General features: G+C 42.6%; 1 protein-coding gene across 1 annotated transcript in view; it reads left to right on the forward strand.

Annotated features, from left to right (window-relative positions):
* THBS2 (thrombospondin 2) overlaps nt 1-16,721 on the forward strand; it is a 40,086-nt gene that overhangs the window by 15,528 nt on the left and 7,837 nt on the right. The window contains exons 7-16 of the mRNA XM_044435478.1: nt 1,278-1,448; nt 2,033-2,209; nt 3,839-4,012; nt 4,551-4,678; nt 4,817-4,969; nt 6,796-7,014; nt 8,329-8,436; nt 9,007-9,166; nt 11,995-12,113; nt 14,318-14,552. Of these exons, the coding sequence (XP_044291413.1) occupies nt 1,278-1,448; nt 2,033-2,209; nt 3,839-4,012; nt 4,551-4,678; nt 4,817-4,969; nt 6,796-7,014; nt 8,329-8,436; nt 9,007-9,166; nt 11,995-12,113; nt 14,318-14,552 (1,644 nt within the window). The remainder of the gene's footprint in view (nt 1-1,277; nt 1,449-2,032; nt 2,210-3,838; nt 4,013-4,550; nt 4,679-4,816; nt 4,970-6,795; nt 7,015-8,328; nt 8,437-9,006; nt 9,167-11,994; nt 12,114-14,317; nt 14,553-16,721) is intronic.

The raw sequence follows: 16,721 nt of genomic DNA on the forward strand, positions 1-16,721 counted from the left end.
ATCCACTCAAGCCTCTTAGGTGTCCCAACCCCAACTGACCTGCAGGGGATTCTGGGACCAAGCTTTCTATTTGACTCTGGAAGTCATTGCCATGCAGGCCAATGGACAGGGGGGTATACCCTTGTTTGTCTACTAACCTTGGGAATCTGAAACCAACTATTGGTGGCCCACAGCCTTCTAAGGGTCCAAGGCAGGTTGATCTGGCAAATAATTCTCATCCCAGGCAAATGGCAAATAAGTCTCCCATCAGTATTTACACAATGCAGAAGAGGCTGGTGATAACTAGGATTCTTGTACACATGTTTTATGCTTAATCTGCTAGCTATATGTATCACTAATGGAATTTCCTTGGAAACCTCTTAATGCAGCAATGAGCAATATGCAGTCTGTGGGCCATATGCAGAGTTGAGTGCCCCATGCTGTAGCCCCTGCCACCCCTGAATTTGGGGGAAAATATGAGGGGTGGAATCTGGAGGGAGTGCCCAATGGGTCAAAATTCCCTTATTTGCAAAAATGGCCCCCAGATCTCCTGAAGCGAACCTTAATGCCTTGTTGCCTAGAATATTTCCTTCCACTAGTGAAAGACAAGATGTGGTAGAAAGAAGAGAAGGAGCAGGAGAGATAAGCAAGGCTTCTTCCTTCTGAGAAGATTAGCATTACTCCAAAGGTGAATTTAAATCTGCAGTCTGAATTGGAAGAATCCTCACACAGATACTTTCCATCTCAATTTTTACAAGTGGAGCTGTTTATTTGAAAGCCCATTATGTTACATCCATTCTCCTACTGAACGTCAAAGCAAAGGAATTTTTGAAAATTATGCTTCTCAGAACCCTATTATATCAGGAGCAAATTTGTACATGGAGTAACCTTTAAAACCTTTCAGTGCATTTTTGGAAACCAGATGGGTGATATATCTTAAAAGTAATCAGCAACATCTTATGACTGGGCTGTGTCCATCTAGTGCAGGGGTCTCAAACTTGCGGCCCGAGGGCCAATTGCCGGGACGGGCGGGGCACGGGCGAGGGGCCCTGCGGCCTTCAAAGCGCTGGTGGCCCCCGGGCCGGCCGCGGGATGAGCGGCCCACCACCCCCACGGTGGTGGAATACTTGATGCGGCCCAGCCTCACCCAGACTCTACTTCCAGCGGCCCCCAGGTACGTTGAGTTTGAGACCCCTGATCTAGTGCTTTGGGCTGTATCTAGGCTTAACAGCTCTAAAGCTTTGGAGGACTGGTAATTCTTCAGCGTTAAGTCCTTGTATTCTTATTTTTATTTGCAGCTGATGATAGCGAAGAGGGCTGGTCTCCTTGGTCTGAATGGACAGAATGTTCCATGACGTGTGGATCTGGAACACAACAGCGGGGAAGGTCATGTGACGTCACCAGCAACACTTGCCGAGGCCCATCCATTCAAACCAGAACCTGTTCCCTTGGCAAATGTGACAATCGCAGTGAGTGCGGTAGCTTTCGTTTCCTTCACAGCTTCAACTTGTCCCTCAACAAACAAAACAAACCTGGAACCAATCATGTATTTAGAAGAACTGTTCAGGGTCTTTCCTTTTTTCATGAGGAAAATGGGTGGATCAGGGATAATTTGACAAGGGTGGAATGCAAACTACCGTAATGCCATTGCTCCGGTTCTTACAGGAAAGTACTGTTCATTAACTGTTGCCAGTGTTTTGATGGGTGAGGATGCCATCCTTTGCTGGAGATGTTGTCTTGCCAGACTGTGGTAAACAGTTACATGAACTACTCATGGAAATGGGACATATTTAGAATTCAAACGGCATGAATATCAAGGAGGAAAACTCAGCTCCTGGTTCTACTCAGCATTTTTGAAAATCCCGTCCAACTGAGTTTAGTTCTTTGGAGTACTATGCGCAGGACCCATGGATTAAAATGGCTAGATATTTGCACGGTTTGACAGACAGCCGTAGTTGCTCTGGACATTTGTAAAAAGGGAATTTTTATTGGAGCCTTACAAAACTGCACAGGCAAGAGTGTGATCCATGATTATGTCTTTTCTCCTGACCAGTACGTCAAGATGGTGGCTGGAGCCATTGGTCCCCTTGGTCTTCCTGTTCTGTGACCTGTGGAGCAGGCAACATAACTCGCATTCGTCTCTGCAACTCCCCCATCCCACAGATGGGCGGAAAAGGCTGCAAAGGAAGTGGCCGTGAAACGAAGGAATGTGAGGGACCCCCATGTCCAAGTAGGTTTGTTAGTTTGCACTTCCATCTTCTGATCAGGCTCGATGTCACATTTGTTAGGCCACAATAACTTCTATAAATGTTGGAATCAGCAACGGAAGCCCCCCTGGGCCAAATCCAGCCCATATCAAAGTGCCATTTAGTCCTACTAGTACCGTGCTATCAGTAGACTGCTTTTTACCTACCTCACTCAAGTGGCACTTGAGGGAAACTGGTTGCTAAGCAAGGTTGTAACTACAGCACCATTGTATCCTTCTAAACAGCTTAGGATGCAATCCTATGCTCACTTTCATTGAGGGCAATCTCAATGAAAACAATGGAACTTACTTCTGAATAAATATGTGTAGGAATACACTACGTCCAGCTTAGAAATTCCTAGGCTTGTTGAACTCTCTTGGGTGGTTTGGGACACAATCCTACCTATGTTTCAACAGCAAGAAGTTCTACAGCTCCCAGGATCCCTCAGCCAGTGTGGCTGGCTGAGGCATTCTGGGAAGTATATGACATTTTGTTGTTGAAATGTTTGCAGAAATGCACCCTTATTTGCTGTTTTTTCTCCAACAATGGAAGCCTGTGATTGCTCTCATAATTTGGGTTTTATAGCATCCACATGAAAAACACATGTTTACCAAGGAAGCAATTTTGCAATTTAAACAGTACCTGATTTAGATTGGCTGTGCACCTCTTAGATGAAAAAATCCCTTCAGATCTCTTTATTGCAACCCGCCTCTAGCTACTGCATATATTTCAGAGGTAAATAAAGAGTGGGTGATGCCGCTACAGGCAGAATATTTTCAATCCATTCAAAAAGTGAAGCCACCCTTTCAACTGGAATAGAAGGCAGAATGCTTTCCCCATGAATGGTTGTGTAGGAAGACATTTCATTTGGTGTAGCTTGCCTGATTGGTTGCACTTGCTACAAGTCCCCCTTCTACACCACCATTAGAGCTGCAACAGCCCTGCTCTTTCTTGCTTCTGGCCACCATATCTTGCTCAAGGAATGTGTGATTCCAATGATGCTGGAGAAAATCCAATGGATTTTCTTGATGCAGCTCTGTGGATTGCATTCTATCCACCCTGTGCTGGTGCAGACTTGATCTGATGTAAGCTGAGCCAGCATGTGGCCCATCATTTTTAAAATGGGCTGAACTGGTACAAATGGCATCCATTTGCACAAATCGAGGAGCAGAGACCTGAATTTTAATCTGAAAATAACTATCAGCAATGTCAAGGTGACCAAGGTAGAGGGTGTTTGAATGCAGTGAGGGAGGATGCTTCCACCCTCCTCCTGTGAATGCTACAACAAGATCATCAGGACAGAAGAAAGACTTGATTCTAACTAGTTGGCCCTAATTTGTGCAAAACATGGTAAATATGCATAGTTCTTGGTTCCAAATTTGTGCAAATATTTTGAATAATTCTGTGGAAGCTGAAACCTACCTTCTTTCAACTCAGCCTATCTTTGGCTTGGGAATGTGTTGGAAGGCCATTGAGTTCAAACAAGATGAGTTGTACATGCCTAAAAGTGACCACTTCCAAAAGTTTCTTGAACTCAACGAATAGCTCTGTGGTCTGCTGTGGGATTGCAGTGCGGCTTGGACTCATATTTCCTGTTGTCTGGCCTGTTCCAGTCAATGGACGATGGAGTCCTTGGTCTCCATGGTCTGCGTGCTCAGTTACCTGCGCAGGAGGGATTCGTGAGAGATCACGTCTCTGCAATAGCCCAGAGCCTCAGTTTGGCGGGAAGCCATGTGCGGGAGATGTCATCCAGCGTGATATGTGCAACAAGCAGGATTGTCCAATAGGTGAGTACCAAATGAATTGGAGAGACAGCTGTGATCTATGCAAACATACCGCAGTCATGATTGTTGATGTGTGGTCCAGCACTCCAAGTCTTTCTTGAAGGACCAGGCTAAGAAGGGGCCATAACTCTGTGAGGACACATAATATGAGTATGGAGAAGGCATCACTAGGTAGAAGCAGCTTGGACAGTAAGATTGAGAAAGGCACCTGTCTGAATCTCTGAGAAGCTGCACTGAGTCTGACAAGAATGGCCCTAAAATTTGAGTTAAAATAAGGCATATTTACTCACAGTAGTTGTCACTATTGTGCCTTTGTAGAAGATGGAGTAACTCTGTTGCATTGAATATTTGATATGGTTATCAAATATAGTAATTGTTACTTCAGCCAGATGTTTATATTGACATATTGTGAAAAGAAACAGAGTCTCCTATCTAAATGGTGCAAATTATTCTTGTTTCCTGCCTTTATTTCTGCTTTATCCGGAAAAGGAGATTAACTTAGGGCTGCCACAAATAATGCTCTTTCACCTTGTTCCGGCAGATGGATGCTTGTCGAATCCTTGCTTTCCTGGGGCAGAATGCAGCAGCTACCCTGATGGTTCTTGGTCCTGTGGCGCATGCCCTGCTGGTTACCTTGGAAATGGGACATTCTGTGAGGACCTTGATGAGGTAGATGAAGTTTCAGTGTCCATGGAAATGCTTCTTTGACCCCACCTCTGGGAATGCGTGGTTGTCTGTGTTGGAGCTTTCCCAGTGAGATAACTCAGTACATCTCTCTCTCTCTCCCAATTTGTGTGTTTTGGACAGTGTGCAGTAGTGCCAGACGTTTGCTTTAAGTTAAATCAGAACCACCGTTGTGTAAACACGAATCCAGGATTCCACTGCTTGCCATGCCCTCCACGCTACAAAGGAAATCAGCCTTATGGGGTGGGCCTAGAAGCTGCCAAGACAGAAAAACAAGTAAGTGCTGTTGAAAGAAGGCTGGTGGCCAGTAACGGAATGGAAAATGTTATCCATCTGGTAGAAAGATGTGGCACACAGAACGGAAGATGTATCTGCCTTAAAGAGTCATTGTTTTAGAGAACCATGGAATTAGCAAGTGCAACACTGAATGTTTAAAATATATGACATTCAAAGCCAACCCAAACCCATCTGGACTTTTTTCATATTAATTATTGTCATGCAACAAAGGATGGCAGAGATATTAGGGCTTCAAATAGGTTAATTAGGACCAAATAAAAAGGTATGTGGAGAGTGTAGCAGATGCTTTTTGGGAGGGGCATTAAGAATAGTTCTTCAGCTACTCCCTACTATAATACATTTAATATGTTGTGGCAAAGAACCAGCACAGTTAATATAATGGGTACATTTTGTGAAAATATATGACACTGCTGGAAGATCTCACTTTGCAAAGAACCGAAATTCAGGAGGAGGCAACGCAGAGAAATTGTATTTTACTTTTCTGTCTTAAAATAGCTGTCTTTGAGTTGACTCAGTGTCTTCGTACTGGTCCATTTGTTGGTTGACACACTCCGTGCAGTCTAAATGTTAAGTAGTAATTAATATTAGTAATAAAGTTTTCAGTCAAAACAAAATTGATACAGAAATTCCAGTCAAGGCTTGTTGAAAGGAAATCACAGTCCATTAAGCTGGCTTGATGATTTTAAAACAAAGGCAGCTAACGTGTTGGTTGGGTGCTACATCCTGAAACTGCTGCACAGGAAATGGGTGGAGTTGGATATTATTGCCCCGTAATAAATTTATGTTGGTTAATGACATGCAGGAGTTTGCAGATGTGGGAGAAATATGTTGAGTAATCTGTATTTCTACTTAACACTATTCTTTATTTAAATAAAGCCTTATTCATAAAAGCAGCATTGACAAAAGTGCATCACTTAGAAACTCAGCAAGCAAATGTTCCTTGAGTCTTTGCTCAGGATTTTAATGAAAGGTTGTTAAATCTGGGCCCAACTAGAAGTCATGTGGCCTAAAGTTCAACAGCACTCTGGGAAGCAAACACTTCTGTTTATCTACATGCTTTGGATGCTTTATGTTCCATTTAAATCAAAGGGACTAGCATATTGGCTTCTTGACTTTTTGTACCAAAAACAAAACACCAAACAAAAATAGGTGAGGTTTTGAATCAGAAAAAATATGTCTTCTGGGTTGGCTTGGTTTGGTTGTTTTTGTCAGCTCACTTCAGCCTCCCCTGAAGCTGGCACCCTCTAGGAGTGTGGAATTGTAAGTCTCATCAGTCCCAGCAAGCACATCCAATGATCATGCTAGCTGGGAATGATGGGAATTATAGTCAAACATATCTGGTAGCACCAGGTCAGGGAAGGCTAGTTTAGCTGAATGCAAAGTTTGTTTTGTGTATTATATCAGCACTGCATGTAAGTGACTAATCTGTTACTTAAAGCAACTTTTTGCTTTAACAACTACAGATATTTCAGGCACGGACTAGCCAGCCTTGTTCAGTTCTTCCAGTCTTCTGTACTGATAATAGTAGATTCTCCTCTTGCTCTCCAAGTATTTTAACTTGCTACAATGAGAATGAAATCAAAACACATAACAATGACTCCCATTTCCTACTGTTCAGGAAAAAAACCATTTATGTAAAGGGAGAAAATAAGGTTCATTACATCAAAGCTACCTACCCTCCCCAGTGTAAGCCACATCTCATGATCCAGTTTACTTAGCCTGTGTTGCTTAGTCCAGCTGTAGACCTACACAACTCATATCTCCCTACTGCGGAATGGTTTGAATGATTATGTTTCACATTTCAGGTATGTGAACCTGCCAATCCTTGCAAAGACAAAACACACAACTGCCACAGGTCAGCAGAGTGCATCTACCTGGGCCATTTCAGTGAGCCCATGTACAAGTGTGAATGTAGGACGGGCTACGCTGGTGATGGATTCATCTGTGGTGAAGATTCTGACTTGGATGGATGGCCCAATAATAACCTGGTCTGTGCTGCCAATGCTACTTATCACTGCATTAAGGTAAGTGAGAAAAAGTGATGGACATTACGTCTATAAAGGCCTTAGTGGAGAGCACCTGGAGTGGCCTGCGGATAGCCTCCAGCAAATGGTTTTTCTCAAGCCATTTATTAGGCTACTGTTGATCAAAAGAATGGCAAGTGAAATACTCCTCTCATTTTCCTGTCTTATCCTAAGTTCCAAGAACATGAATCAGTACCTCAACTAGATTACAATAGACTAACATGTTTGTCTTTTCTGAAATTGATAATTAAATGTGAGCATAACCTATAATTTACCTCTCATTTTCATTGTCCCAAAATGTAACTTACGGCATCTAAATCATGCTAGTGCCAACTCTCACTGGCGCTATGCTGTTTTGAAGGTGGATCCCAGTACTTACACAGGCCTAGAACTTTGTATAAAACATCAGTTCATTTACAGAGCAATCCTATGACCCTCTAGACATCTAAAGGGCCACAGAATTGTTCAGATTTCCAGATCTGAGGCCAGAGACAGAATTCAGAAAAGTGCACAGTACAAAAGATAATTTGTGTCTAATTAGTCCAGAAACTGCAAATTTGGTTAGCTAAAAATAGCAGCTCAAGAGAAATTTGGCCCTATTCCTAACTGTAAGAATTCCCCCCAGCCCCCACTTCGTTCCTTCTGGAGAAGGGTTCTGTGCTTTACTTAAGAATTGAGATCAATGTTTGAAAACTGCATGTGACTCCACAATTCTCACATGAACAGGAAGCAAGTGCTAGACTCTCACTGCCCATACAATTAAGACATCGATACTTTCCGCCTTGTCTGATGTCTGCTACCTTGTTAACATGGCCAGCTCAGCATTTACAGTTCACATTTCTCTTTTTTTTGGTTCCTGCCATCAGGACATCTGTGTGGAGAAGCAATACCAAGATCTGCTTTCATTATATACAACATCTAACATGCTGAATCCATTTAGAAGAGGCTATTCCCAAAAGCTCAACCCGTTATTTTTGTAGTATGTTTGTGTATTTAATAGAGGTTAAATGCCTTCTTTAACAAACTAGCAAAAATATTGGGTTGTAACTATCATTAGTAATCATTCCCTCTTAGAAATATTATCTGACATAACCAAAGACCACCTCCCACTATAACTTAAGAGTACTGAAAGTTAATTGCATACATATGCACTTTAGCTTATGCATGCGCAATCGTTTCAGAGTTCCTACTTCTAATTTGCCCATTGATGTATTTTATACTTTCTTGTGGGGCACGTGTTTACTCATAGTCTGGAGTCCTTATCAGTTTGTGCAACAGAACTGAGTACCAATCTAGGATTGTTTGTGTGACTAGGATAACTGCCCTCTCCTGCCTAATTCTGGGCAAGAAGACTTTGATAAAGATGGGAAAGGTGATGCCTGTGATGAGGATGATGACAATGACGGTGTAGAAGATGACAAAGTAAGTTATCTTTCTTTAATTTATGTTAGCTTTTCAGAAGAAATCAATATGATTATAATCAAGAAGTTGTCAGTGTGTTTGCTATATTCGAATTTTATTAAACCAGGTTTGTTTATTGGACTTTTATCCTGCCTATTAGCCATAGGGCTCCCTGGGCAGGTTACAAATTTATCTGCTCTCTAAACAACTGTAATTTATGGATGTCACTGAACATTTCAAGCCAATACAAGTTTTCAGAGAATGTAACATTTCAAGAGTCTTGCTTTTATAATTGTTTTATTGGAATGTATAAGACAACATACATCTGGGCAAATATTTAAACTTGAACATTGATGCCAGAATAATTTGTTAAATTGATCTATCCAGGACACACACACACACTTGATGTTAAATTATTGGTATTATTAGAAGTATTACCAGTAGTGGTAGCAGGAGGCCACTGGAAAAGCCCAGTGGGAACATGTTTTAAATATAACTGTGTTTGTAGAAGAGGGGGCCAATATATATTTTGGGAATGCAATTGTTTCTGGACTATGTTCATATATTTTTTACTATTGTTTATCCTTTTAGGACAACTGCCCCCTGCTTTTTAATCCCCGTCAGTTTGATTATGACAAGGATGAAGTTGGAGACCGTTGTGACAATTGCCCCTATGTGCATAATCCCGCTCAGATTGACACAGATAATAACGGGGAGGGCGATGCGTGTGCTGTGGACATTGATGGAGATGGTACATTCTTATTCATTCTTACATATTTTGCTCTAATTCAGCATTGTAGCAAATGGTTCAGAATAAACCACAACTCAATGTCCTGCTCTCTCCCTTGTAAAAACAACAACCTCTAGCCCAAACAATTGCTCATCATATCTAAGCCCATTTGTGCCTGTGTTTAAGAAGGCAAGATAAAGGTGCCAACAAGACGTTAGATGCACTCAAATACCCTTCTTCTTCATGTGACATTGCTGCACCCATGGTGGTTTATGTCCACCATGTTCAAACTCAAATGACTGGATATTGCCCAGTCTTGAGATTTGCTTTCTTAGCCACAAAGCAATGCTTAGGATGGTATTGACCAACAATATTGGATTTATCCAATGGTGGTGTTCCTTTCTGGCAATTCCCCCTATTTCCCAGCACTACCTTACATCCTGTTTTACAGGATGTTTGAGCCTTCAGAGCAGATTCAGTGAAACTGTCTCTTTCCCTTCCGTTCATGGAACTCTCCCCTGGAACAAAGAGCCTTTTGTAAACAGAACACCATCATTGGACAGAAGCCAGTATCATTAGTTTCATTGTCTCGTTGGTCATTTCTTCTATTAATCCAGATATCTGAGGATTATTTCTTGCTTTAAAATAGTTCCATCAGAGTTTTGAATGTAATTTATTTTCTTGTGAGTTTATATCCAACTTTTTATTCCAATCTAAGATATCTAATAGTAAAATAACTCCCACCCCCTGCAAATGACCATCATTATCATAATTCATTAGAAAATACATTAAACTCCATCCAATTTAACCATAAAAGTAGCTGACTCATCAAAAGGACATTTTGAAAGGAATATTTTACATGATCTTATAAAAACCAGTAGAGCTGGGCACTGGTTGGTTTCACTGGAGAAATAACCTCATAGTGTTGAACGTGGTAGAGAAGACCTTCCTATATCTCCTAAGTAGTTCTGGAATAGATCTAACTCCAAGCAGGTCTGTCTAACAAGTAGTGGAAGGACACACATACACTTTCTAAGAACATTACATTCGATATAAAAATGATTCAAAATAGAATGAAAACATAATTATGGTCCACCAATACCCAACAGTTATTGGCATGTATTATTCACTTACTATGCTAATATATAGACCACCCAATAAGTTGAGCAACTTACAAGGAAAAAATACAATACGATAAAATATTTATATCAAGTATGCCTATATGAGGAACCACACTTGATCTGCCAGCCAGATCAAATGTCTTCCTCCAAAGCTTTTGCCAGAGTGCCTCAGGAGCGGAAAAGAAATAAATTTTGGATCATAGAATATTAAGGATTCCTAATTACATTTTTGGATCTGGAAAGGAAAAAAAAATCAATATTAAAGGTTTTTTAAACTGCCAAAACTGACCTGAACAGTAGCCCAGTACTCAAGAATCTACCAAGCCAAACATCTTTGGTGTTTTTGGAATACTTCTAGGTTTGCGGTTTTGGACATGACTTTGAAGCAGAAGCATCAATGTCTTTAGAAAGGAAGTTGCTGCAGCATGTCCTGGCAGTTCAATTCCAGTTTTCGCCAATGCGGGGAAAACCCCAAACTATGCAGCCTTGGCTTTGATTCAGTAAGGGCATGCACAAAATCTTTGATGTGCGTATCTGTGCAGTCTCTCAAACCTTTCAGGATTGTCAGTAGTATGGAGTTCCTTTCAACACTCGGGGATATTTATTTCATTTATTTAAATATCCCTGATCTTCATGTAGATTACAACAATAACTTTTTAAAAATAAATTCTTTAAAAAGGAGTTTCATTTTGGTCATCCCTTTGAACAACAAAAGAATGGACCAAAAAAAAAAAAAAAAGTAAGAGCCATGAGAATAAGGCTATCAATGGCTGCTAGTCTGGATGACTGCATGCTACCTCCACTAGTAAAGCCAGCATGCCTTCGTATGCCAGTTGCTGGGGAACATGGGTGGGAGGGCGCTGTTGCATTAATATCCGGCTTGTAGGATCTTGTGGGCAGCTGGTCAGGCCCCTGTGTAAAGAAAATGCTGGACTAGATGGGCATTGGCGTGACCCAGCACAGCTCTGCCTATGTTTTTATATTTGGAAGGGCCATCACCAAAAAGGCCGTAACTTGACATACTTTGCAGACAGAGTGCCTCACCTATGATTTGCTGCACTCGGGCTGGTAAAAGGCCTGACAGTTCTGGTCAAAACCAGCACTTTGAATTGAGCATGGGAGATGATAGATAGCTAATAGAAAGTGAGAGGCTGAGAAAGGGCAGGATAAAAATACAGTAAATAAATAAATAAATGCAATAGATAGATACATGCAATAAGTAAGTAAGTAAATAAATAAATATGTTCTTACTTTTCCCCCATTGTCAGATCATGTAGCATGCAACGTTTTTGTATGGCAGATTGTTGGTCATAAAGGGGTGATCCCAGAACTAGGTTGGGGATTATTCACTGAAGTGACATCCTAAAGGTGTTTGGTCAACAGAGAATCAGACAGCAGAACCCCACAACCTTTCAGAGAGCTAGGGGAGGCTATATTTTCCCTATGGAACAAGCATAGGACAATGCAGCCGTGCTCTCAGTCAAGTTATTCTGCTTGCTGCTGACACAGAGAAGGCCAGGCTTAAATCCCAAATCAGTCATGAAGCTCCCTGGATGGCCTGCAGCTAGTTCTTTTCCCGCAGTCTAACTTATCACATATGACTCTTGTGAAGATAAAATAGGGAAAATCCCATTCATGACTGTGGTAGTTTTTGAAAACTGAACGCAGCTCTTTGTGAGTGGAATGTGAACATATGGCTTTATTTACCTTGCTTTTTCATCCTGGCAGATGTCTTTAATGAACGAGACAATTGCCCGTATGTCTACAACACAGACCAGAGCGATACAGATGGGGACGGAGTTGGTGATCAATGTGATAACTGTCCACTGGTACACAACCCGGATCAGGTACATAAAGTAGTATGTCCACATGGAGGCTGAATAGATGGATGTTGGCCGTGACTTGAAGAACCTTCATTTTTTTTCCCATTGTGGAAGTGCCATAGACTTAGTTTGGGGCCTGAGGTGGAATTGGAGCTCCTTTGCCTGCCATAAAGGATGTTCTACCAATGCCAGGTAGAAAGGTGGTGAGCAAGCAAGCAGTTCCCTGCTGCTCTTCCTCCTCACAACAGCCAAAGTGAAAGGCAGGTGAACAAGTCCAGGTGGCTCAGCAGTGGGGTCCTGCCAGGTGTGAGCCTTCAGCAGGTGCCTGACTATGCCTATTCTTGACACTGCATCCCAGGCTGGACTGGATCCAGATGGGCTCAGCTTAAGCAGAATGTCTGCATTGTGCAGCCTCCAAAAATGACCGTCCCTTTGCTACCCATTCATAGGACTCCAAAATCTCCTTAGGCAAACTTTCCAAGACACATTGCCTCACTCTGCTGGTGGCAGGTCTGACTTGGGAAGGGAAGAGAAGCTTATTCTAGGATTCCTCAAAGCTGGGAAATGTTCACAGCAAAGACCACCCCCCCACAACACACACACACACACACACACACACACTGTGTGCCTGCTTTGCACAGTGTTCCTCCAAAGAGTTTCTTCCCAAGCTGGTGTCAGTGCAAAGGCAGCTGGGACAGTGCATGGCATTTCTATTCCTGTCAGTGCAGCAAAATATATGTCTGAGTGTGAGGGAGTGCGTGCGTGCGTGCGTGCGTGTGTTTTATTTGGCCCACCAGGCATTTTAAAATTGGTAACAGAAGTCCCAAAGTATAATGGGCTTTCCAGGCTTGCGTTACAGTGGTGCTATGCTCTACCTATTCATAATTCTATCTGGAATGGAAAAGCCACCTAGTTTACACAGAATTAAAATGGTTCTGTTCAGTAACAAGCGGCACAATTCTGTTAATGGCAAACTCTGTGGCTTGAGGTGAATTGGATGCTCAGGCTATTAAAAAGCAGCATTTCAAGTTTTCAAAGTGCAACCGAAATATTTGCCTTTGATTTGGGTGAATAGTCTGGAATTTCTAATTGTGTGAAGGGATTGCCACCGGCTTCTTAGGTTTATAAAGAATTTATAGAGGGAGGTCAATAGCAGCCACTCATATCTTAAGAATGTTGTCTGCCCAAGAGAAGGCTCCTACAAGAGCAGCCTAGATTTTCTCATCCATAAAATCTGACACAGAGACCAAAGGCTAGAATTGAGATCTGTTGAGCTCAAGGTGTTCTTGCAGTGCTCTTAATGCAAGAACTGCCATCAGCCCAAGAGATGAATCCCAGTTTGGAGAAAATACAGGGGTGGGTATAGCTGAAGGCAAAAGTGAGTGTGGCCCAAGCCATCCAAAATACCAACATATTGTAGCTTAAAGCTTTTGTTCGCTGCTCAGAGAGCCTCACCTATTGGGTAGCTAAATAAATAAAGCTCTTACTGCCAGTAAGCACATCTTCAGGTGTCAACCTTTTAGGATGGGTGGAAACACCTACAACAGCTGGAAAAAGTGATCAATGGCTGGGGGAAAGGCGTGAGGCCAGGGTGTGTCCTACTGGACAAGCCCAGAGGGTCACACTTGGTCCCCAGGCCTGAGGTTTGGCACCCATCTTAATGGATACAAAGGGATGAAGGCCAAATGGCTTTACTTTTAAAACAGATGTAACAAAGCGGGGTTGCCATGGTGTCCATGGGGCCTCCAGTAGGTTCTCATTTCCTGTTCCTGCCAGGAAGTTCTCATTTCCTGTTCCTGCCCTTGCTGTTGGTTAGGAGGCAGAGAAGGATGGAGTTACTTTCTGGTTCCACCAATAGTCTTCTGCCTCCCAGTCACAGCCAATGGCCTTGCTGTTCCTTTTTCTTCCTAGTCCTTAGCTCTTTTCTTTCTTTCCCTTTCTAACCAATCAAAGTGAAACCTCTGAGTAAACACATCTTTGAAGTCAGTGAGATTAGGCTGGGAATTTGAACTAAGAACCATGGTGAAGCATCTCATTCTCAAGTCCGAGACAATCTTGATATGTTTTCTAGATATTGTTTACTTTTTGAAAAAAAATGGCCTTCACTGACATTTCTGACAGGAATGACTAGTGCCGTACATAGTCTTCTGAGCTTCTACCAATCTTTTTTGCCTTTTCATTGCAAACATTCCTATCTGTTGATTCTTTCCCATCCCTCTTACCTTCAGACTGATGTGGATAATGACCTGGTTGGTGATCAGTGTGACAACAATGAGGACATAGATGAAGACGGGCACCAGAATAACAAAGATAACTGTCCCTACATTCCCAACGCCAATCAGGCCGATCATGACAAAGATGGGAAAGGGGATGCTTGCGATCCCGATGATGACAATGATGGTATCCCAGATGACAGGGACAACTGTCGCCTCACATTCAACCCTGACCAGAAGGATTCTGATGGTAAGGCTATTTTATAGCAACATCTGCCAGGACAATGAAGAGCTGGTGGAGCACCTCTCTTTTTCGTGTGCCTCCCATTGAGAGAATGATTTCTAGTCATTTTTCTTGAACAGACCTTGACACAGAATGAGAAGAAGGTTCTCTAAATCCAAACTGAGCCCGTGTGTCAGAAAACCAACTGAATTCGAGCCTGTTTACAATGTAGAGCAGCCTGGTTAAGGTGTGTTCCCAGATTGCTGCTGACTTGCCTTGAGTGCTGCATCCCATTTTGAAAATCTCCTTCCAAAGATGCCCTGGTCATTCCAATCAGAGAGCTGGGTGCACTCGGCATACTTCGAAGCAAAGGCTGTAGATGATGAAGCAGTAAGACCAGTATTATTTTGGGGTGCTTACAGCAGGAGTGGACAACTTGTGGACCTCCAGATGGTTTTGCCTCCAACTTACAACAGCCATCACCATTGGCTATGCTGGCTAGGTCTGATGGGGAGTGTAAGCCACATTACAGGAGAGCTGCAAGTTGTCCATCCCTAGCCTACCGTACCCCTCTGTCTTGAAATTCAGAGATAACCTGGAAGGATTTCCCCTATTATCATAAAAATTCACAAAGTCGATTTAATGGAGATAAGGCAGGGAATTTCTGCAAAGAATTGTACCCTGAGGACATTCTGAAATATGGGAAATAGTGCAAGTGTACATTCAACATCACTCAGTCTTGCATCAAAGTTACATCCGAAGGCACTCTTTTGCTGAAAATTTCACAAGGGAACTTATGAAGATACCCTACCAAATAGTCCCAAGTCTTCAGCCACTTGAAGCTGGTGTTTTGCAAAAGAGCCAGCCAAACCCCAAATCAGCTAAACTATTTATTTATTTAAAACTTTTATATGCTGTCATTTATGGCATCTCAGGACGGCTTACAATCATTAAAATCATAATACAATAAAACAATCCATACCAATATAATACATAACATACAACCAGTAAAAATAAATTAAATCAAAAGTGACTGTTAAACATTAAGATGCTAATTTTTAAAATGACAATTAAATAAACACGTTTTGACCTGGAGCCGAAAAGAATATAAGTTCGGCACCAGGCAAACCTCTTCAGGTAGTACATTCCACAATCTGGGCGCCACTGCAGGGAAGAGCCTCTCCTGCAGACCTTAGGGGGGGGGGGGGGGGGGGCATATAAGGAAGGAGATGTTCCTTCAGATATCCCAGTCCCAAGCCGTTCAGGGCTTTATAGGTCAAAACCAGCACCTTGAATTGGGCCCAGACTTCAACTGGAAGCCAGTGGAGCTGGTAGAGGACCAGTGTTACATGAGAATAACAACCTGTCCCTGTCAGCAGCCTAGCTGCTCTATTCTGTACCAGCTGAAGTATCTGGACTGTTTTCAAGGGCAGCCCACGTAGAGCGCATTACAGTAACCGGGAGGTTACGAGGGCATGAATCACTGTTGCTAGGCAGCATTTGTCCAGGTAAGGATGCAGCGGATGGACCAGCCGAAGCTGTAGGAAAGCACTCCTTGCCACCACTGCCACCTGGGTTTCCAGTGATGGCTCCGGGTCAAGCTGCGGACCCTGTCCTTTAGAGGAAGAGCTACCCCATCAAGAGCCAAGCTCTTAGAGTCAAGCTCTTAGTTTAATCTATTTTTATCCCCCTGGCTCAAGGTCACCCAGCAAGGTCTCTTTGGTCCTTGTCTGACCATCTGAGAAGTACAGAACACTGGCTTTCAGTTTTGCACACCTGTGGATCCTTCACTTTGCTTGTCTATCCTGTGGTTTCATGTATGATACTGTGGACGGCTTGTCAGCTATGTTTATGAATCACTGCTCTGTGCCAAAAGCTCCAGAGCCATCTGTATAATTTTTTACCTCTTTGCTGAGGTTCAGACTGTTAGGATCCTATCAAGAAATAAAAGTGAATGGTGCTTCTGTTCTGGTCAGCAAGCAGAACATCCATCTTTCAGGTTTCCCAGGGTCCCGTAGACATGGCTGGTGGGACAGACACTTAATTTCTTGACAAAAAAGCAGCCTTGTCAGCAGCAATCAGCTGCATGGGGAATTTGGTCAGCCAAGGAAATTGATCTTTTGATGCTGGCAGAAGGAATAAAAGTAGAAACACACCGTTGCCCCCTGTAAGTGTTAAGATCAACACATGCAGGAA

Source organism: Varanus komodoensis, unplaced genomic scaffold, assembly GCF_004798865.1.
Source record: "Varanus komodoensis strain SLA01 unplaced genomic scaffold, ASM479886v1 scaffold1, whole genome shotgun sequence".
Lineage (NCBI taxonomy): Eukaryota > Metazoa > Chordata > Lepidosauria > Squamata > Varanidae > Varanus > Varanus komodoensis.